The following is a 23344-nucleotide window of genomic DNA, read 5'->3' on the forward strand; positions in this document are numbered from 1 at the left end:
TTGGACACCGTTCTTTCCCTTGGGCTTGTGGGAATTGGAGTTCTTCTGATGCACCATATTGGCCACAGAAGTTCCTTCGACCCCTTTTCCGTGCGAGTCCTTTGCCCTTGAATTCTGCTCAACACTCAGATGGCCAATGACATCCTTCACAGAGAATTCACGTCTCTGATGTTTCAGAGTGGTGGCAAAGTTCCTCCAGGAATTGGGAAGCTTAGCGATTATGCAGTCCGCGACAAACTTGCCCGGTAACTCACACTTAAGAAGCTCAAGCTCCTTAAAAATGCATATTATCTCATGAGCCTGCTCCAATACAGGACGGTTTTCAACCATCTTGTAATCATGGAACTGCTCTATAATATACATCTCGCTCCCTGCATCGGCAGCCCCGAACTTAGATTCGAGCGCCTCCCACAAGTCCTTGGCAGACCGCACATGCAAATATGCGTCAACCAGCTTATCTCCAATCACGCTCAGAACTGCCCCGAGGAACACGACAGTGGCCTCCTTGAACGCCTTCTCCTGATCAGGAGCGATCGTTCCTGTGGGAGTCACACCGGCGACCCAGAACACGTTCATGGCAGTGAGCCATAAGGTGGTTTTAGTCTGCCAACGCTTAAAGTACGTCCCCGTAAACGGCGACGGTTTCAGTGCAGCAGCAAAACCAGAATTCGAAAAACTCCTACAAATATGAGGTTTTTGGATTGATAAGAAATTAGGCAGTTTTCCGATTAAATTAATCCATGAATAAATCATGAGCATGACATTGACAGTATTGATAACACACTGGTTACGATCTAACAGAGTATGTACTACGCATATCGCTAGCACTGCTACAACAGAAAGAAACATGAGAGGGATAAACGATGTATACCCTCCAATCGGCCATGCGGCGGCATGGTCTCGACATGGTGATGTGGACGTAGATGAACAGAAGCGTAGTCGCTACCCAAAAATCTAATCACCCCTCTCCCGTACAGGATCCGGAGGCCTGAGTGAGCTCGGCTCGGCTCAATCCCGCAACCCGCGTCGGCGAGGCGAGGCGAGGCGAGGCGAGCGGAGGAGGAGTGCGCGAGGGCCTCATCTCCTCTCAAGCTCCAATAGCATGAGGAAGAGAATCCCTTATAAACCACTCCAACTCTCCTTCCACTTCCGGGGTGGGACTAAACTTCCCACCACCTTGTCATGCCACCTACATGGGCCCTTAGAAATCAAATCTGAAATTGTCATATGGGCTCTAGGCCCATCTCATATTTCAACAACAAGCAGGAGATCAAGTTCTGCCATTTCAGCATTTATTACTAATGAGATGGTTGGGAAAGTATCCCGCAAAAAAAAAGAGATGGCTGGGAAAGTAATAGTACAGATGGCGAGGGCAACATCTTGAAAGTTACTTGAAGCTCAGTAAAAAAATAAAAAAACATAACTATGCTCCCCCGGCAAATTTTGTTGTGAGTGATATGGTTATGGCAAACGCAGCCACGACAAATGCTACTGACCATAACAGACTAGTAGATCCTGAAGGAACCACCCACACTGGCTGTATAGCACTGTGCTGAAACAGCAGGATGCAGACGAGTCGTAGAGTACCAGCTCTAGCCCGTATAGCTCTCAGATGAGCAAAGGTGGATGTGACCCAGGATCTTAAGAAGCCGAAGAACAGCTGGGAGAAAATGCCCAAGCCTGCAATAAGAATGGGTAAAAACCCAGTACCCCCAGGTAACACCAGGAAGAGTGCCAGAGCCACAGTGATCATCAGACCCAGGGCTGCGACAACAAGGGCAAATGTCCCAGTAATCAGGTTTTTCAAGCGCGCCCAGCCATCTGACATGGCAAAACCAGCACGCGCACAGAAATATGTGGCCGCTGCAGAGCAGACAAACGCGATGGAGTCGGAAACCACAAAGGTTTGGAAAGCAAGCATATTGAAGGGAGCGTCCTTGTCCATCTGCTTGATCACGTTGAAGGGCGCCAAGAGTGCTGCATTCAGGATGAGTACCGCGCACACGGCCAGCATGGATGCCGACTTGCCCACTCTTTCCGATTCCTTCTCCCAGTCTGGTTTAACAACATCTTTGGCAAGCTGGTCCCAACTACCGACACCAAAATCACCACCGCCATGCAACAAGTCGAAAAATATCCACTCCCGAGGCCCCTGGTAGAATGCGCACACACCATGTTAAAAAAAACAAAGAAAACGCCAAGATAATAAATATACTCTCCAGTGCCAGTATCGAGCCCAACTGCCTAGTGAGAATTATATATATACAAATATAAACATCACATACCTTCATGCATATCACATCAGGGTGAAGCCTCAAGAATGCCAGGTCAAGAGGCGTCCGCCCCTCCTTGTTTGCAAAGTTGAGGCAAACCTCCCTGTTCTGCATTAAAGTGCATACAACTTTCTCACTTGCATTATTTACGGCTAGATGAAGGGCAGTATTCCCATCTTGATCCTCTGCGTTCAGAATTTTGTTGAATTTCTTTTCACCGCAAACATAATCCACAATATTGAGCTTTTCCTTCTCGACTGCAACATGAAGGAAGGTCTGGCCAGAAGCATTGCGTGATGTCTCGCAATAAGAACACTCTTTGAGCAACTTCTTTACTGTATCAAGTCTCCCATGTGCAGCGGCAATGTGTATGGGCATCGATCCCGTACAGTCCACATACAATGCGGAAAGTGGGTCTTTTTCCATAATAAATTCTACGATACCCGAGTCTTGGGGTGGTTTGCAGCACAGAAACTTTATCACAATATTAAGATCTCGTTGCAACTTGTAGAGTAGGAACAAAATAGTGTTGTGTTCCCTGCGTTCCAAGGAGAGTGATGCCAAAAAATGCAGAGGAGTGCTGCCGGATTCATCTACCTGCGATGTAAGACCTGCCTTCCATTTCAGCAGAATCTCAACCAGTCCTGCAAATAGCGTTAACAAGATTAACTGTCACTTGGTTTATGAAATTTTACTACCAAATTTCTTAGTTACTACTGTACCTCTGTATCAAAATATAAGTAGCCTACAAAAACGTTTTATATTTTGATATGGAGGGAGTAGAATGCAATAACAAAGAAAACACAAAGGGCACTATAAATATTGGGTTCTCCTTGCAGAGGACCAAAAATAATCAAATGAGAAAAGGATGTCTCCACTATCTTCTCTCCCTGAGGAAATACGCTAGTTGTAATTTCGTGTGGCTATAAATTGAGTTGTTTTTATCTTTGGATGCAGATGCCAGTGAAGAATGTTCTTCCATTATCCTAAAAAGAAAGAAAATATGGGGTAAACTACCTAGGCTCTATCCTCATGCGGACAAGTGCAAGCAGTCAGGCCTTGTTAAAAGCTCCTTTTGGAAAGGAAAACAAGAATAATGGGAAACTGCAGACAATAATGTGACGGCGAGAGTGCATCAGCGACGCTACATATATATGCTGCTGTCTCATGTTACTATGATTACCTGGACTAGAAATAATTTGCTGCAGTGTTTTCTACCGTTACAGTCGCATTGATTCAAATCCATATGACACAAGATGGAAAAGGTAACACCACTAAATGCCTTGAAAAGGAGTGGAGGGAAGTAAAATTGCCAATTACATACCTTCGTCGAGGAGAACCACGGCAGCATGCAATGCAGTTTTTCCTGCAGGGCCTGCACATGATGCCGAATACTTGTTTTGCTTTCTTGTGAGGGCCTCAACGATCTCAATCCTTCGTATAGTGGTAGCCAAGTACAGTGGAGATATACCCTCATTGTCCACTATCTGTACCAGCGCGGGCCAGCCAGAGTAATCAATTTTTTCGTCCATCGAAATTAGTGCCTTCACAATCTCAGCATGGCCGTGCCGCACTGCCTCATGTAAGCACGTTTCTCCTTTGAGATTTTGGGCCCTCAGAAACATGGCAATACCATCCTTGTTCTCGTCCTCCATATTTTTCAAAAAATATTTGACTCCAGGAGCCGCACGATTCAGTGTTGTATCTCTGTTCAAAAACCTGGGAATTGTGTTCCAACCAAGATTGGCAGTTACTGTATCTGTATCCTCTTTCATTAAATGTCCCAAGAAAAGTTTGCCAATGTCATTACCCCCTCTTGCAGCTGCACAATGCAGTGGTGTATCTCCACTGTTGTTCACTGCTAATAAAAGCACTTCTGCGAGGGTTTCATGGTTCTCCAAGATGTCATGCAATAGTTCAACATTTCCAAACCTTGCAGCAATATGGAGCACCCCGTCCCCATCGGAGGTGACTCGATGACATGTACTAAGAAAATCATAGGATGCTAATGCAGGATCTGGTGCACCAGATGCCGCAGCGACTTCTCTAGTGGAACTTGCATGTGCATTAGCAAGCACGCTAGAGCTTACAGTGGATACCTCTATGGTAAGTTTATGATCAGATGGCCCATTATTAGATGGACTAACACCACCATGCTCTCCCTGATATCCAGTGCTAAACGCTGCAGTAACTTCTCTACTGGAACTTGAATGAGCATTAGTGAGCTCGTTGGAGCTTTCAGCAGATGCATCTGGCTCCGCTGTCATGGTAATTGAATGATCAGCTGGTACACTGCCCTGCTCTCCCTGATATCCAAGCGCCGCATCAGCTTCTCTACTAGAACTTGAATAAGCATCATCAAGTTCGTTGGAGCTTTCAGTAGATGCCTCTGGCTCCGTGAACAAGGTAATTGAATGATCAGATGGTGCATTATTAGATGAACCAACACCACCATGCTCTCCCTGATATCCGGTACTAGACGCTGCAGCAGCTTCTCTTCTGGAACTTGAATGAGCATTAGCAAGCTCATTGGAGCTTTCAGTAGATGCCTCTAGCTCTGTGCCCACGTTAATTGAATGATCAGATGGTGCATTATTAGATGGACCAACACCGACATGCTCTCCCTGATTCCCAGTACCAAGTCTAGTGCCTTCCATCGCAACCTTGTGCAATATGCAATCCATCATCTCCCCTGTAGAGAACAGTCACCTAAAGTTCAGTCAAACAATGCTATAAATTACTAATTGGTGAACAATTGAGAGAAAAAGATGGGATCTAGACTGCGAAATTGGTGGGCCCAATAATAATTCTGTAGATTGATAGAAGTATATGGTAACGTGTGTCGCAGAGAATTGAGTTGTATCACAAACACAACTATATTTAGCAAGGATTCATCACAAAGAGATACTTGAGTACAAATACAACTATACATTCCTATGCGCAAGATGCAGAGAGAAAACTGTAGAGTCAAAGCTTTATTTACATTTTTCATGATGATATTTTTCATATAAAGATTGTATATGCATTAGGTCTAACAAACAAAATCATAGAAATCACAAACAACTATCATAGAAATCATAAAAACTGTTGAAAGTTCAAAAGAGGAATGGTACAAACGACTATCAGCGATATAAGTTCCTCAATTTTTTCTGCCCAGCTTTCGCGCTTCTTCGAAATACCACTTGAAACTAAGGACTTGAATAGTGGATGGCCGAGAAAGCATGTATATAAGTCAATGAACGTAATTTTTCGAAATGTCAAAAAAAAAAGAGTCACACATGTCAATGTTGGAAGTCTTCTAGTTCATGCAAAAAAAAAAAGATCTTATGTCCTGCGCAAAAAATAAAGCCGAGTTTAGAGAGGACCTTTCCCTAGTACGAGAGGACCAGGAAGGATATATTCGCGAGATCCGGGTCACAATTTGTACTCCTTCCGATCCAAATTAATTGACGCTAGTTTGGTACAAAATTAGTACAACTTTGTACTAGACCAGTGTCAATTAAAAAACTAAATTTGTACTCCCTCAGTGGATCCCTCCCATAATATAAGTACGTTTTTTACGCTACACTAGTACAAAGGATCGGAGGGCGTACCTTTTTTGCTTTTTTAGAAAACTAAATTTGTTTTTTTAGAATATGGATCTGCTTCTTTTGGCATGAAATTTTGTGGGCCTGATAAAAGACTCAAATATGTACATGCATAATATTTTTCGTGTAGGTGCACCCAGGAGCCAAACCCCTCTCTTTCATCCCCAAACCAAAAACATGTAGTATATCAAATAATATAGATTATAAATAAAAGACTGAAATATGTACATGCATAATATTTTTTTAGTGTAGGTCCACCCAGGAACCAAACCCACTCTCTTCCACGGTCACATATATCTAATAATATAGATTATAAACAAAACTGACAATGTTTTTAGATAACGAAAGTGAACATATCCAGTTTCCACACCTTTTGTACCGAAAAATACACACATCCCAGTTATATGTTTTAAAACTTCTTATAGAAAGTGATTTATAATAATATATATAGCCAGACACCAATAGTGCGAACACCTAAATAATATCAAAGTTCTATATATAAATAATACCAAGTGTGTAATTACAATAAACAGAGAAATTTGCAAAAAAAAAACAAATGATTGAAGGTTGCTTATCAGTCTATGACAACCACTAGGAAACCTTGCGACAAACTGTACCACAATTGAGATTTTTTCTATCTGAATGGCACTCTGTGCTTGCTCTGAGGTGAAAAAAAAGTTTTCCCAGTTTCATTTTAAAAAGTAAACATGTCAATATTCAAGTACTCTGTGCTTGTAAATTTCCATGTAAAATAATATCAGTTCTGCACCTATACGAAAAGAACATGTTCTTCAAATTTTGCGTTAGTAGGGCACTAATTTTGTTAGTTTTTCATTGGACATAAATGTTTCTTTGTTCACTCAATCTATTATTTCTCAAATTCGTCGGTGTTTACCCGTTGTGTACAAAGATACACAACATCGTGGGCAAAGCAACTACTTTGATCTAGAACAAATCCTACCACCTAGCTAAAGCATTATTTATCTAGAGAAGAGCATATCAAGCCTCATTATATATGCAGACGTGAATCCAGGGGTCTGGGGTTCAGTCCAGCGCTATTCACAACGAGTACCATTGGTATAACAAGATGTGTTCGTTTGTACTGTCGTATATTTGCCTGCGATTTTATGCATGTGGGTGCACTCAACTTTTTCGTGACCAGTGCCGAAGCCAGCATTCGTACAAATCGCATTTTTAGTCAGGTTTTCTAACTTACTTGATGTATATTGTTCTTCAATTATAAATAGGTACTTAAGTTTTTCACCAAAAATAATAAGTGTACATCTGTACACGTATGTCCCTATGCACCTCTTCCCATGGGCGATATGGTGTGTGTGTCTGAGGTGTGTGTCAATGTGTATGTCCACCATATTAGGAATAAAAAGTCGACACTAATCAAGGCTCCAGAGCATCTCACCAGGAAGATTTTTAATCTTCAAAGAAACTTCATCGGGCAGATTTACATTGTCATCCTTGCACAAGAGTATGTATGCCAAAAAATCCTTCCGCAGCTCCCTTGATTCCTAGTAACATATGATATCCAGTTAAGTATTTAGGCCAAAACGGGGAGAAAACATCAAGGTGCGTGGTGGCCACTTACAGTCGGAAACCATCGAACAAGTTGATGGCCGTCCCACAAGCGCATGAAATTGAATACGAAAAATCCACTATCACCGCTACAAGTGCAACGAGAAAAAAAGGGTCAAGTATTTCACACACAACTACACAAGATACAAAGGAAAATAATCGAGGCAAATTGCATGACAAGTGTGGATGCTCCATTGTGTTTTCAATCAGATGTTGGAATCTATCTCATATTTTCAAGGTATTGATTTCTACTGTACAAAGTAACGTCTCCACTATCCAGCCATGTGCATGATTCTCATCAACAAAAAAATGATCTCAGTAGCTAGAATATCTATTGGTGGAAATTTACCTATGAAGCCACGACAAAGGAGATAGATTCCAACATCTGATTGAAAATCGACACCATTAAGAATGTTGACTTTGGTGTGCAAATGTTTGGCTTTTGTAAATAAAATGATATTCACCACAACAATAAAATATATGTGCTTATTAGTACTGGGTATATGGTTCGGCCATCCATAAAGGTTGAGCCACTCACTACTACTCCCTCCGTTCCTAAATATAAGTCTTTTTAGAGATTTCAAATGGACTACCACATACGGATGTATATAGACATATTTTAGAGTGTAGATTCACTCATTTTGCTTCGTATGTAGTCACTTGTTGAAATCTCTAGAAAGACCTATATTTAGGAACGGAGGGAGTAGCACATTTTCTCATGTCGCCTAGAGCGACTCAATAATTGTTGTGGCATCCAAGAGAATCCAGCTGGTGTTAGATGAACCTAGTTCAATCCAGGAGTATCCAAAGTTAGTTCAGTCCAGGAGTATCCAGAAAAGTCCAGGATTATGCAGAGTGGGTAGGTATCCTAGTAGAAGTAAGTAAGAATAGTATCTAGAGTTAGTTCAGTCCAGGAGTATCTAGAGAATTCAGGACTATCCAGAGTTGGTAGGAGGCCTAGTAGAAGTAAAGAGTCTTATCGGTTGTGTTCAAGTCAGTTTGGGATAGCTCTGTAAAGGAGCAGTTTGTGATAGTTCCCAACTGTACTGTTCATTGAACAGTGCCTGACTTAGAAAAATACTAAGGAAGACAAGCAATGAAATATCTAGTTCATACCTATGCTTCTCTTTTACCCCTCTAATTCTCCAATCTTTTCCCACTACCCTTCTACAGTACCATGATGGCCATACGGCAATGACACTTGCGTCCAGCGAGTATCCCACGCTACAACCCCATAGCTAACATCGGCTACAACATCTTATGGTATCAGAACCTACCACCATGGATGATGATGCGCCTGGAAAAAAATATCAATCCCAATGATGAAGTCCTGGCAACGAAATTCACAAGGAGTTTGCTTCGTTGAATTTGTGAGTCAAGGCACTGGAGGAGAGGTGAGGGTGCCCGGAGTGTTAGTAGCAACTAGCAAAAGCACAGGTAACTCTGATTTGGTACTTGTTTTTTTCATCCTTGCCTTAACGGCAAGGACGCCAAACTTAATCTGTTATTTAAGCACATGATACTAAAGAAACTAACTATTTTTAGCAAAATAGGTCCATCTTCCATCTCACATTTATTCCATGCTAAACCAAACTGCATAAATATAGTCAGAAAACGGTCCAGTTAAAGGTTGCTAAACAGTGGTGTGCTGAACTTATTTTAAAACTATGCTCATGGAAAAGTAGCTAAGGAAAAGTTATTGTCTTGTTTGGCAAACCAAATCATAGTTACCTCTTGAAATACAAAACAAAACATTAAATTTACCCAAGGAATGTCTCTGATATGGTTTTCTATAAAGCATGACATGATTTGAATCTCAGTTGATTGCGATCATACCAAAAGCTGATAACCAAATGACAAAAATATGCAAAAGCAGTTCACCAAACAAGATTATCATATGCCACCATAATCCTAGACACAAAAAAAATTCTACATAACTTATTGCCTTTAGACCGTGCTCTTCCTGGCATATGGTCCGGTTGCTACATGTCCAGAAAAGAGCACGGTGTAATGGAAGAGAACCCTACAGCAACGGCTAGACAAACAATGACAAGGGATCCTACATCGACGGCTAGACAAAGTGAGACAAATTGTGGGACCAAATAAGTTAGAAGTTCCTTTTGTTTTTTTAAATGGGGCAAGATAGCCATTTTCAAAAATTAAAAAGAAAAGAGTGGTCCAGTTAGTTTAGAACGAAGTTATAGTTGAACTTTCACAGCAGACAAATTAGGAAATGAAACAAGTTTAAGAACTTCAAAACAATTAGTGAAACAGAACATACCTGTCCTGTTGTCTAGGTACTTTGGGAAACTGGTACTCCCAGCTACGAAAATCAATTGCATAGTTCATGGTTACGGTAAGTGCATCACAGATGTTGCATCTCGTTTTCTGGTGCCGCTTGGTGGGATCAGCACCTTTAGTGGTATCTGGTCGAGAGTCCAGAATGCTGAGCTTCTGATCACACATGTTGAAAGCGTATAAAGTCCATTGGTGATCATGAAAGACTGGGATGAATACCTAGATACAAACAAACAACACTGTTTAATTTGTACTCACTAACGGAATCCATTTCATATGCATATAACTCAAACTGGACTGGTTTAATAGCATAACAAGATCACGTTTACAACACAGCTAATTTATTCACCCTAGCTTTCTTGTAGAAAGTGCGAGAAAGAGATCATACCATATGTGATTGTGAAGCGTTATACAGTACTGATCCAGCATAGAATACTTTTTTGAGATCCTTGGGATCCAAATGTCGACTCATTGATTTTTCTGCCCATTTTGAATCAGCATAGTGCCTCCAACCGAGGCACTTGGTATTCCAAAAGTCACGAGCATCCTCTCTGCCCATGTTGCTAACAACAAAATTTAGCCAATTACTCATTGCTATTTCTTTTTTCTGCTTTTTCTCATCGTTCATCATTTTCTCAATCTTCACTAATTCCGGAAGATCTTCAAGGCTTCAACAGATAACACCCATATATAGCGTGGAAAAGCAGTAAGGAACCGCATTATGAGCAAAAAAAATAGACAAGTAAAAACCAGTAGATGTTGATGACACGTATAACGTACTGTTGCCATATGGGTGATGGATTAGTGGTAATGTCATGATACAAACCCTCCAGTACTTTGGTGTCTGGTCGATGAAGAGATTGTCGTTTCACCAAGAAAGGAGACTTCAATGCCTTGCTTGGCTCAACTAGAATCTTTGTTACGGGAGCAACTTTATACAAGGGTGCCCCTGTAGGTGAAACAATTCTTGGTGTGTCCTGTATATCGCAGTGCACAATCAAAGAAAAGTGAAAACAATATAATAACGAGGACAGTGGAAATTATACAGTAAGCTGGAATCAACAAAACTATCAAAACTGACATAAGGGATTGCACAGATGCATTGTCATCAACTTCAGCTATTACGAGAAACCAGTATGTGTCATCTAGAGTAAAGATATGCAGAGGTGACAAAAGCGGAGCCAAGGATTCTGATATTCTTTTGATCAATATAAAACCGGATGTCTGCTGAAAAACAAGGGACGAGTAATTAGCACCTGAATATCCGGAGAAGACATTTGACAGTGATGTCTCTGCCAGTCCTGGAGGAGATTAACACTGCAAAGACTGGTGACGGATGAGAGAGCTCCTTGGCGCAGCTTTTGTAGACGGGCGTGGCTACCTACCCATTACCCGGCTGGAGCTTTCCCAGAAACTACGTTGTTAAAGAATTGGATGCTCCACGCTGATCCGAGGTGAGATGATAAAAAACGGTTGAGCGCGTAGATCTCGGAAAGACCAGGAGAGTTGACTGCGTTTGAAATGCCCAGCCTGCACAGGACGGATTCAGATTTCAGACAGATAAGGAGAAGAGAAACTGAAAAGGGGCTGAGGGCCTGTGAGAGGTAGTACAGGGTTGGCGTTAGGCCGTTAACCTCCCACGCCAGCCGGTCCCGGATCTGGCGGCAACCGCGGCTCGTTGGCTCTCTGCAGTCGGGGCAGCTGGCTGGCGCCGTCTGGCCTCCCCTCGGTGGCGGGGACATAGTGGAGGGCGGGTATCAGCGTCGGAGGTGGTTCTGCAGCACACGGCGAAGGTCAGAACTGCTGTCGAACAGGAAGCACGACTGAATCGAACAAATGCAGAAGAGCTTCTTACCCTCTGAACCAACGACGGAGAAGGGGACTTGCAGGCCGCAAGTATATGTACTAGGAAATTGCTGCCGCTTGGCTCTCTCTCGTCGGCGCCCATGAGGCTCGCCGGCCGCCGGAGACGGGGGAGAAGGGGGAGGTCTGGAGAGTGTACAAGAGAAAGTGGTGGTACAGTCAGCGACGTGGGCTCTTTAACCAGGCCCATGGAATTATTTCATGTCAAAGGCCCAAATTGGGCCCAGAGGCTTTTCGGCAAAAAGGCCTGATAGAAATCCGCCTCGATCTCAGAAAACAGCCGGAGCTCTCCCCGAAAACCTTTTCCGCAAACCCTCCGTCCCCGCAGCCATGGAGGACACCACCACGCCGCCGCCGCCGCCGCCACAGCAGCAACAGCCGGACCAGCAGGCGCCCGAGCTCGCCGGGGAGAAGCGCAAGAGGGAGGAGGAGTCTCCGGCGGCAGCCTCCGGGGAGAATCCATCCATGGAGGCCACCACGCAGCCGCCGCCGCCGGAGCAGCAGGGTCAGGAGACCGAGCCCGCCGGAGAGAAGCGCAAGAGGGAGGAGGAGTCGCCGGAGGCAGCCCCCGGAGACGCCGCACCAGCATCAGCAGCAGCAGCCCCCGCCACCACCGGCGAGGGCGAGCGGCACCCGATGTCGAAGACGAGCCTGTGCTCCTTCTTCCGGCGGCGGGGGGGCGGCCCGGACGGGTGCAACCACGGGGAGGCGTGCCGGTACGCGCACACGGAGGAGGAGCTGCGGCCGCGGCCCGACGGCACGTGGGACCCCACCTCCGACCGGGCCAAGAAGCTGCGCAGGGTCTCCGAGGAGGAGGGGGAGGGGGCGGCCGGGGAGGAGAGGGGGGGCCGGTGGGGGCAGGAGGAGGTCACCTTCGACGAGAGCTCGCTCGACAAGTGCCTCGTCGGGCTCTCCCGGCACTGGCTCGCCGACAGGCTCAAGTCCTTCCTCGACGAGCAGGCAAGTTCTAGTACTGATTATCTCACATCTCCTACTACTTCATTTGTGTATCCAGAAGAAATAGTCTAGTACGGTAGGAAGTGAAGTAGGCCATCTACACTGAATTAGATTGAAGACCTGTATATTGCACTGAACCCGCGGGAACCGATATAACCCTGAAGCTACCGACTCTTTTTGTAAGTAATCAGAAGCAGGAATCTAAAATTTCATGTGTTAGAAGGAGTCCATGGTAGTTCACTGTCGGGATGAGGTGGTTTTATGGGACAGATTTTAATCTCTTTAGTTGCCAATCTCATGGATATCACCAAACATGAGCTGGGACTTTTGAAACAAATCGGTGTAACCTGACAGCAGAATAACAGCTTACACGATTCGCCGTCGGCATATGCCCAGTAGATTATAATGTCGGTTTTTCAGATATGCGAGGCTAGTTATATATATTGTATGAATTTGGTAGGACAAGGTGGCATGTTGCTCGTCTTGCCGTGTTTTGCCATCTAGTTCGTAGAGAAAGGCTGCCTTTTTATCTGCTATATATTTGGCAAGTAAAAATAATGTAACCAGACGCTTCTGCTGCTGAATTGCGTAGAAAATGTCTTTGCATCTTCAAGGATTGGTTTATGTTCTGGGTTAAAGTATTGAGACTTGAAGAATGTTAAAAGTGTGTGTCGTCTGGAGTATACTTTGTCTAATGCCTTAATGCTACAATTTCAATTATGGTTGTGCAGGGAATCTCATATGCAGTAGCAAAGAAGAAGAAAGGAATGACCGTTGGTTTTGTGACATTTGAAACTGTTGAACAACTGAGAAATGCTGTGGAGGTAATTGTCCATTGGTCGTGCTGGCAACCTGTTTGGGTATTTAACAAATGATAATGAATTTTGTCTCACAACTCGAGTAGGTCCTTAAGGAGAATCGATCTGGTGGAAAGCAAATAAAGATAGCAGATGCCAATCGCAGGTCTCATCAGAAGTTGCATTCAGAAGGACCAGTATCTAATAATGGGGCAGCAACAGAAAACAGTAGTGACGCTGCTGCTCCTGCTGATGGAACATCCGGACCTGAAGCAGCAGGAGCAAGTAAAAGAACTGTGCGTGACGCAGTTACGCCCCTTGCGCATATGACATACAGTGATCAGCTAGAGCACAAAAAAAGTTCAGTGGCACAGTTACTTAAGAAACTTGTAAGATCAATTTCATGTCCATCCACCATTTTTATCTCTGAAGCAGCTCTATATTTGCTGAAATTGTGTTCACTTATCTTGTTGTCTTGTACTGCAGACTCGGAATGCTAAGAAAGCTTGCCCAGCTGACGTTACATTACCAGATTGGATTTCCAACGCAAAGCAAATTGGTAACCTTCTACTCGTAGTATTGAACTGTTGATGTGCTATTCTCATTACTTATGTTGATCACCATGTAGGTGTTTTACGAACACCTTGATACGAGATACAATATGGTATTCAATTTTTATTGTTCCTAGGCCTGTTACACAAAATAATAGATACATAATGTTGCTATTGATAAGATATGTGTGTAACCTTGATTCGCTACGGGGTAACAATTTACATTTCCGAGGATAGACGACTGTGTCATGCATGGCATCCTTATGTAGTGGATGCTTGGCCCCTTGCCCTTTCCTAACACAGCAACTCCTAACAGATTTGACTTTCTTATCCTAGACTTCAGATGCCTGTTGGACTTTGTCCTAATCCAACTATTTCCTATTCCACTCTCATTCACCTGAACTCTGCTTGTCCACTATGTATGTGCACAACAATTATTAACGTTAGCTATGCTATGAGCACCTTGCAATTTTGTTTATGGTGTTGTCCTGTTAATGAACTCCTGGATTTGTTATCTGGAATGCTTAAAGGGAAACTTCAGAAAGTTGGGAACTCTTGCACTGCAGTACTGCTTCTATTTCAGTACCATTTAGAGTCTCTTCACCAAAATACAGAGATTATCTTGCTCGTGTATAAAGTGTCTGTCAAGCTTTATCTCCATGAAAGTGAACACAATTAGCAGTGTAGCACACAACACACAAAGCTTTCTGAAAAAAAAACTTTTATTAATATTCACCTATGAGTGTTTGCAACACATACAATTTCTGAGTTCATTTGCTTTGCTCTGCTAACCCGACTAATAATCCCGAGTACCCGGCACATGTTATTTCATTGTTCTAAACAAAGAAATCTTACAAAAGGTTGTTTTTTGGCTGTATAGCACAGAACACACAAAGCATTCTGAAAAAAAATCTTTTATTAATATTCACCTTTGAGTGTTCGCAACACATACAATTTGTGAGTTCATTTGCTTTGCTCTGTTGACCCGACTAATAATCCCGAGTACCCGGCACATGTTATTTCAGTGTTCTAAACAAAGAAATCTTACAAAAGGTTATTTTTTTTGGCTGTATCCTAAAACTAAACATATGCGCGGTAGCAGTTCTTTGTAGGTAACTGGCATAAACATGTTACATTAGCTGCAATCTGCCAAACACGTTTTCATGCCCCACTTCTTGTATGATCTTCTGCTCTTTAGCTTTGCTAAGTGTCTGTCCAATCATCCAGGTGGTCTTTCTTGCAAGCTTGAAGGCATTCTGGAGTCCCCAGTGATTGATGGGTATCGTAATAAGTGTGAGTTCTCTGTGGGACATTCCTTGGCGGGTAAAAAGACAGTAGGGTTTATGCTTGGGAATTTCAGGTTGGTTTGTTGCTGCCTCTTTTTTTTTTTTTTGTTCACTGGCCTTCCAGTATTAATGATTGATACAACAAAATCTCAGGGAAGGTGTGACTGCTGTTGAGGAACCTGTGGACTGCCCAAATGTTTCAGCAATGTCCTGTAAATATGCTATGATATTCCAAGATTTTCTGCAGTTATCATGCTTACCTGCGTGGAACAGAGTTGATAATTCTGGGTTTTGGCGCCAATTCACAGTATGCTCTCGCTAAGCATTTAAATCTGCATCGCATGCTTTTGTTTCTGTTTTCTTTTGAGATTGTGCATAGTTAATTTCTCTGCTTATCCACCTGACAGGGATAACTGTTTATTCTGTGGTTTCCATATTAGGTTCGAGAGGGAAGAAGTCCAGCTCAAGCTGTTGTTGCACAAGATACACAAACACAAATATCAGAAGTCATGATTATTATCCAGGTTGTTTGGACTGATAATGAGATGTGCAGTCAGTTCAATGCAGTACAAATTTCCTGTTGGCAGTACCACTGACAAGCTATACTTTCTATATTTCCAGGTATGCTCCACAGGTGTTGATGAGGTACTGATGAAAGATGAGTTTGCCAAATTGTCCAAGACACTGGTGCAGGGGGCTGCAACATGCTCACCTCCATTGCCTCTAACAACTATAGTAGTTCAAGTAAGTTTAAACAGTTGCATCAGAGCTATGATTCTATGCATTTTTTGCTTCAGGAATTCTGTGTTGCCTATGTCCATTAAGTTGCTCTAAATGTAGTTTTATTGTAGTTTGTTAACTTAATATGTGTTACAGTGCTCTGTGACAGTTCGGTAAGCCTGCTTAGCACTTGCCACCTAGTTGGTGACTTTGTACTTTTGAACAGTTATAGCAGACTTTATTGTTTGAACTGAACAGTTATACAAAGCTCTCTCTCCATTTCAAAATAGCAGTCATTTTAAAACATGTGCAATCAAACTTTTAAGACTTTGCCAACTAATACAGTTATACACAATTTTGGGAATGTGGTGAGTGAATTTTATGGCTATGTCTATTCTTCATTCAAGTTTAGACATGTCAGATGCAGTTTGTTTCAAGAAGTAGGCTTCTTTGTTATTCTTGAAATATTCGATGCTAATGAAATTTTCACTCTCATTCAGGATCACACAGGAATATCAAATGTAGCACCAGCTGACTGTCCACTGATCCCACTATTGGTGCCAGAAGTGGACCAATCAGAAGAGGGAGCAGTGGATAAAACAAGAATCCATGACCACATCAGCAATCTTCGGTTCTCTCTGTCACCAACAGCATTTTTTCAGGTTTGTCTTAACTGCGAACTACTTTGCCAATTGGGCTTTGTTGACTTTGGTATTGACTCACAGTTACACAGGTTAATACTCTTGCTGCAGAAAGATTGTACACCCTTGCTGGTGATTGGGCCAATCTCAATTCGGACACATTACTTTTTGACGTATGCTGTGGGACTGGAACAATTGGCCTGACATTAGCTCACCGTGTTGGAATGGTAATTTCTTTTGCACATTTCATCTTATTGTCAATGATGGTTCTTGTTTCCAGTATATTGCACAACGCAGTTGTGAATGTGATTCATGTTAGATGGCTCAACCATTGCTTTGGAATATCATTTCTCATAGTTATGTTGCTGAATATGCTAGGTTGTTGGAATTGAAATGAATGAATCAGCGGTTGTGGATGCTCAGAGAAATGCTCTTATTAACGGTATAAAAAATTGCCGTTTTGTCTGCGGGAAGGTGAGACTTATGTACCCTAATGAATGATTCTATTACTCTGGTGTCACTGATCATGAATCATCTTCACATTTGATTTCCCAATTGTTTGTACTCACCACAATAATCTCAACTGAATCCTCATGCTGGGAATAAACAGGCTGAAGATGTGATGGGGTCTCTTCTCACAGAGTATCTTGGTTCGCCACAGCAGCACATTGCAGCTTCTGAAAGTAATTCAGAAGTTAATGGTACAGGAAAAAAAGAGGATATAGTTGGTGATGCAGAGAATAATGGTAAAAGTACGGAGAGCTTAACAGAAAAAAATGAGAGTGGTGAGATAAATGAGGACTTGGATGATGGGATTAGCAAAGAGTTGGAAGGTGGACATGAGCAATGCAATGAGGCTGTTTGTAACCAAAATAGTGAGGAAGCATCATCATTGGTCAATGAGGAGTCCGTTGATGCAAAAGCAGCTGACTGTTCAGAGCACACCAAAACCCGCGAGGAAGGTTCTTCGATTTCTAAAAATGACGTGCTTGCAGCTACTGCATGCCAGTTCAAGAACTTTGTTGCTATTGTAGATCCTCCACGTGCTGGGCTTCACCCTACTGTAAGTAAATTTCAGTATTCAGTTTTCTTATCATAAATAATACATAGTTACTTTTATGTTTGGAAATGCTTACTCGAGTCTTAATACCTGATACCTTGGAGCAAGCCTTAGCCCTTTGGTTGCTTAATACATTGATGGATTTGAGCTATATCGTTCTTACCTGTGATATATTGTTAAATGCATGTCACGGATGTCTATATAAATGAAGCAGACTTTACAGAAATTTTGTTTTTAATAGAGCTGGTGATCACTAGAGTAGTGCGGTTGCATTGCCAGGTACAGTAGGTATCCAGGATGTTTCTTCCTGCATTATGACCCAACTAGCAAGCATGAACCTTGTCATTTACGAATGTAATTTGCACTACTAAATAGCACCATGTTAGTTGATTGAAGCACCCCATGCTGATTGGTTCTACATATACATTGTTTTATTTATTTTTCCTGTATGCCATTCTGCTTGTGATTGGACTACCGACCTTTGTGGAGGATCAAGCTCACATATTGAATATTTAATAGGTGATCAAGGTATTGAGGACTCATCCACGCATCCGTCGTCTAGTGTAAGTACTCCCTGTACCTGTTCTGTGCTATACTGATTAGCAGAAAAGTAATGTGAACTTTGTACTGTACTGGTGAACAGGGAAGTAAAGCTTCCCATTATGAAGTTATCATGCCATCTGGAAACAGAAACACATTATTGAAAACTCAATCTCAAGTTGGAAAACGTCATTAGAAGTAGAAAGAGAAACATGGATGACTTAGAAGTACTCCCTATACCTGTTCTGTACTCTACTGGTGAACAGAGAAGTAATGTGAGCTCTGTACTGTGCTGGTGAACAGAGAAGTAACGTGAGCTCTGTACTGTAATGGTGAACAGAGAAGTAAAGTTTCCCATCACGAGGTTATCATGCCATCTGGGAACAAAAATGCATTATTGAAATCTCAAATCTCGGTTGGAAAACGTTAGAAGAAGTAAAAAGAGAAACAAAGACCTGTAGTTTTTCAGAAGTTTAAACACATAATGTTTACATGTATTTTTCTTCTTACTGCTCTGACATTCACTCTTTGCTTCAAATTTACCAGGTACATTTCCTGCAATCCAGACACTCTAGTTGCCAACGCAATCGAGCTGTGCACCCCATCAACCGAGCATAGGGAAAAGAACAAGGGCCACCGTGGATGGCGAAACATGAGCAGCGCCGGGCTCGCGAGGCAGAGGACCAAGTCGATGCCCAGCTCGGAGCCCTTCGTCCCCAAGAGGGCCATGGCCGTCGATCTGTTTCCCCACACCTCGCACTGCGAGATGGTCATGCTCTTCGAGAGGTGAACGAAGCAGCCGTTGTTCATTTAATCCTTATTACTCTAGGGATTATTTAATCTCTGTCGAGGACCGTACCAAAAAATTCTTCGGTCTCCTCATTTTGTTGTACCAAATGTACTTGACCTAGAACCCTGACTGTAGTTGAGTGGAGATCTGTGTTTGCTGTTCTCAACTGCATTTCTTTTGTTTATCTGCCTTGTTAAATGGATGCTGGAACTCAACCAGTGACCCAGATCTGCAACATCCAAAAATTGTCATGGTCCAGTGCCATTGCCATTCTTGCCAGGGAAAACCTTAGAAATTGCAATGGTCCAGAGCCATTCTTGGCAGGGAAAACCCTCATAATAAACCAATGGTCCCAGTGTCTGCAGAAGATGTGATGAACAGTAGTAGGAGTAGCGGATTTATTTGGCCTTGATTGCTATCTTGCCAAACCAGACAAGCATGGCCTACATAGATATAATAATAAATAAAGAAATATCTATGGATGGATGGAGGGGAGTGGGTTTCATTTTCTGGTGCCCACAGGAAAGCAACGGCTCCCAATGGCAGTAGCAATCTCATCATCACAAGATGGTGATGAAAGATTAAAAGCAAAGGAGGCGTGGTAGGTCCAGCATCATATTCATCCGAATTCGAGAGCACCCTTGCCTTTATTGATGCCCAAAGGCATCTATATGTATGTGGCAACGATGAACATGGTGTGTACTTGCTTGTTGATGATTGACAATTTATTTTTTGAGATTCTCCATGTATAAATTGCCGAGATTTTCCATGCATATCGATCGGTATCCAACTGTCTTGGCCTCTGCTTCGTATGTGACCTGAGGATTCGGAAATCGGCATCCAATCATGCTCATGCTGCCGCGTACGACATGAAGTTTATAAATCGCAGTTATGTTTTGCTAAAAATTGCTAAATTTAGCACTAGGACTAGGAAGGATCACGCGTTTGTTGGTGGACCAGCATTACATTGAAGCGCACACCAGGCTTGACCCTGAGAAGAGGTCTCCGTTCCTGGAATATAAATTCGGTGGTGCAACGAATAACACCCACTGACTATGCCGGTGGGGGTTATGATGAACTCTCTATGAAGGTGGAGGAGACCGAGCAGTGAGGATGAGCACGTGCAAGCTCATCCCACCACGGCCTTGTTTGGCTGCCGGGCAATAATAATGCCTTGAATTGTGCTACTAGCAAAGTCGTCCTTGACCTTTTACTTGATGCCAGAACTCAAATTTAATGCCCAATCATAAGGTAGCACTCCTACTAATCTAGTATGAAATCTAACAAAATTACATATTGTGGAATGGAATTACCCTTTTTTTTTGCGAAAAGTGGAATTACCCTTTTAAGATAATAAAACATGGTTATGAACTTTAATTATGCTGTCCAAATGTTTCTGAAGATACTAGTCAGTAATCACAGAAAACTTCGCAAGTGCACTGCGCTTGCGCTAAACGATAACATTTACGGAACTTCTTACAAGCAAAATGACAAACAATATATCACGAGTGAAAACCCAACAAAGCTATTCTGCCTAGTCGTCGAAATTCCACATGCATTATTATTCCTGGCAATGAAAGGAAACAAAACAAACATTTCATTTTTGCGAAAGAAATAAAAGGACATTTCACATGGGTCCACGAGGCAAAAGCATCGTTTCATGGGCTGATATTTTTTGCGTGTATGTGTGTGATGGCTGATTCCAGCTGCTTCATTTTGGCCATGTTCATATCGTACCATTTTATTCATAACTGGAGCAAATGGATAAGGAAGTCTGACCAGAATGCCCTTGTCTACGAGCCGTGTGGTGGAGAGAAGCGTCATTTTTAATCAGCAAAATCCTGCACCAATCGCTGCCGCCGTCTACACATAAAATTTTACCTGCCCGTGTCACCCGGATCTCCGGAGATCAGCCATGGCTGGTTGCTCTTGTCCCGGTGTGTGCTCTCCGTCGACCGGAAACGGAAATGATCTCACGGCAGCTTCTTGTCGAGTAGCCACATACGGCGTCCTTGTGAACCTCGCGTTGACTTTACTACCATGACACGTCAGGCAAGAGCAAGAGAGACGGAGAGACTCATCCTGCACACGTGGCAGTCGGGCTGGACACCTGTCAAGGCCCCAAGGGTGTGTGTATTAAACTCGAGGTGTGATCTCGCTTTTGCTTTGCATCTCCATGAAATGATAGACAAAGCCTTGTGGATTATCTGTTGGAGCGCTTTGGCGCTGTCTCAAGATAATGAGACTAATCATATGGACGCTGGCACGTGGCTTCGATGGGTTCGTTGCTGCTCATCAAGCTAGTCCTTTCCTGTGATCGTCCGTGCACTTTGCAAAATCGAAATCACTCAGCGTTGATAGTACAGGGGAAGTATCAGGTGATACCAACACTTAGGTGCTACCATGATATCAATATTTAAAAAAAAATCAAATGTTTCAAAAAATTCTGAAAAGAATCATGGATGTTCGTAACATATGTGTCTACAAACCCTAAGAAATTCAGATCCAAATTCGATATACACATTGAGAAAAAAAAGACAAATCTAGTGTGAATAGTATAGTTTTTCACACTATTCATGTTTGTGTCTTTATTAACACTATTTATGCTGAATTTGTCTTTTTTGTTTCTCAATGTGTATATCGGATTTGGATCTGAATTTCTTAGGGTTTGTAGACACATGTGCTGCGAAGATCTATGCTTTTTTCAGAATTTTTTGAAATGTTTAAATTTAAATTTTTCGAATTGGTATCATGAGAGTATCTAATCAATGTTCTTTCCACAAACAAAAGCTACTTACTGGCACATGTGCCGAGTAGCCTAGTGCAGTATGCAACTTAATCTAATTGCAGATTAAGCACGCACCACACACCGTATAAAGTTCACACAACAACCTTGGTAAATATCATGCACGTCATAATCTAACACAAGTTGCATTCAAGCTCCGTGCATGGCCTCGCTCCAACCGTACCAGCGTTAGTGCAGATCCCTGTCAAACAGATTCGCACTGCGTTTTCTACGTACTGCTGCTGTTCGCTTTGGGACACAAGTCACGAGCTGTCAATTTCTGCAGAAATATACAACGCGTGTATCATCTTTTACGTTTTCGTCGACGCATATCGCCCGCTGACACGCGACGGCAGAGTGACCCTCTAATTCCAAATGCAAAGCCTCACTCCACCCGCCCTTGGTAGTTGGCACTCCTCGTGGCCAACTTTTCCCAAGTGGAAGCTGTGCAAGTTATGTAGAAAATGAGGCATAAATACTCCCTCCGTCCCATAATATAAAACGTTTTTTTACATTAGTATAGTGCTAAAAAACATCTTATATTATGGGACGGAGGGAGTATATCATAATGTTCGTGGTTTTTAATGTATCCACTTTCTAAGGACTTGGCAAAAACATGCTTCCAAGTGTTGAAAAAGTTCCGAAAAATAATCAGGCGGACAGATGTCAGATCCAAACTTACCCACGTAAATTTCCACAAAGTAATACGATGATTTGCGACCAACATGAAAATAAGAAACGACAATGATATAATTTGAGTTTTGAAACATAAATTATTACCATTACCAGTTTCTCCTTTCTACCCTTACATGAGTAATTTTCGAACCTATGGACATGATGTTTCTTTTGTTTTTTTAACATACAAACATGCTCTTCTCTAAGTTTCATGAAATGGGTTCCACAGTATCTTGTTTAAAAACACCTTTTCGAGAATGGCTGCAAGAGTGTTGTTGTATCGACATACTTGGCACTATAGATTTTTGGTGTGTTATGTCTAATGAGCGTTTTTGTATTAATGACAAAGTAATAGAGATATATTATTCTTTCAAAGAAAATAGAGATATATTATGATTTAAAATATGTAAATTTATAATAAATCTGTATTTTTATGAATTAAATTCTCCAGATTTTGGCGCACTTTTTTGCTAGTTATATGTGTTTTGGTTATTTTAATTGACAATTAAATCGCTTAAAAGTCAAATAGACAAATCTTACTCCCTCCTCCCCATTTTGCATGTTGTAAACCCCCTTGCGCATGCGAATTTCCTTGGATATAATAATTCCTATAAATTTGTTTGTTCATGTCTCAAACAAGCAATCCCGCGGCAAGCATGATCAATAATCTGCAAATCTTACCATCTTGATATGTAGGAGACCAAACAAGCGGATACAAGTTGTGTGATGGAGAGAAGTGTCCTTTTCAATTTAGAGAAAACCTTGCATATCAATCTCTGCAGCCGTCAAAACTTTAATTTTGCTGGCCTGTTTATATCAGCCGATCACCAGAGATCAGTCCCATGCATGTGTTGGCCGCAAATGGAAATGATCTCACTACTTAATCTTGTAGAGGGAAGCTTGTAGAGTAGCCATATATGGCGTTTTGTCCATC

At 42.3% G+C, this 23344-nt stretch overlaps 2 protein-coding genes across 3 annotated transcripts; one reads left to right on the plus strand and one right to left on the minus strand.

Moving 5' to 3' along the window:
- Positions 1-1266: 1266 nt before the first annotated feature.
- On the minus strand, positions 1267-11750 carry LOC119346985. 2 transcript variants are annotated; one of them, XM_037616037.1, is made up of 11 exons: positions 11601-11750; positions 11380-11520; positions 11002-11275; positions 10526-10722; positions 10134-10413; positions 9729-9964; positions 7461-7536; positions 7278-7383; positions 3598-4965; positions 2286-2917; positions 1267-2152 (listed from the first exon to the last, which is right to left on the minus strand). In XM_037616037.1, exons 3-11 carry the CDS (start codon positions 11020-11022, stop codon positions 1424-1426), a joined length of 3645 nt encoding a protein of 1214 aa, XP_037471934.1. In that variant the 5' UTR covers positions 11023-11275; positions 11380-11520; positions 11601-11750; the 3' UTR covers positions 1267-1423. The 2 variants fall into 2 exon arrangements, with proteins under 2 accessions (XP_037471934.1, XP_037471933.1); XM_037616036.1 differs by having other exon boundaries at positions 11357-11520.
- Positions 11751-11895: 145 nt separating this feature from the next.
- On the plus strand, positions 11896-19165 carry LOC119346986 (zinc finger CCCH domain-containing protein 24-like). Its single transcript, XM_037616038.1, has 14 exons — positions 11896-12568; positions 13297-13389; positions 13470-13751; positions 13849-13921; positions 15141-15273; positions 15353-15506; positions 15640-15723; positions 15821-15943; positions 16420-16581; positions 16653-16787; positions 16939-17034; positions 17171-17623; positions 18140-18183; positions 18707-19165. The coding sequence occupies exons 1-14, from the start codon at positions 11939-11941 to the stop codon at positions 18948-18950; spliced, it is 2706 nt and encodes a 901-aa protein (XP_037471935.1). The 5' UTR covers positions 11896-11938; the 3' UTR covers positions 18951-19165.
- Positions 19166-23344: the final 4179 nt, after the last annotated feature.

This window comes from Triticum dicoccoides, unplaced genomic scaffold (assembly GCF_002162155.2).
Source record: "Triticum dicoccoides isolate Atlit2015 ecotype Zavitan unplaced genomic scaffold, WEW_v2.0 scaffold56577, whole genome shotgun sequence".
Lineage (NCBI taxonomy): Eukaryota > Viridiplantae > Streptophyta > Magnoliopsida > Poales > Poaceae > Triticum > Triticum dicoccoides.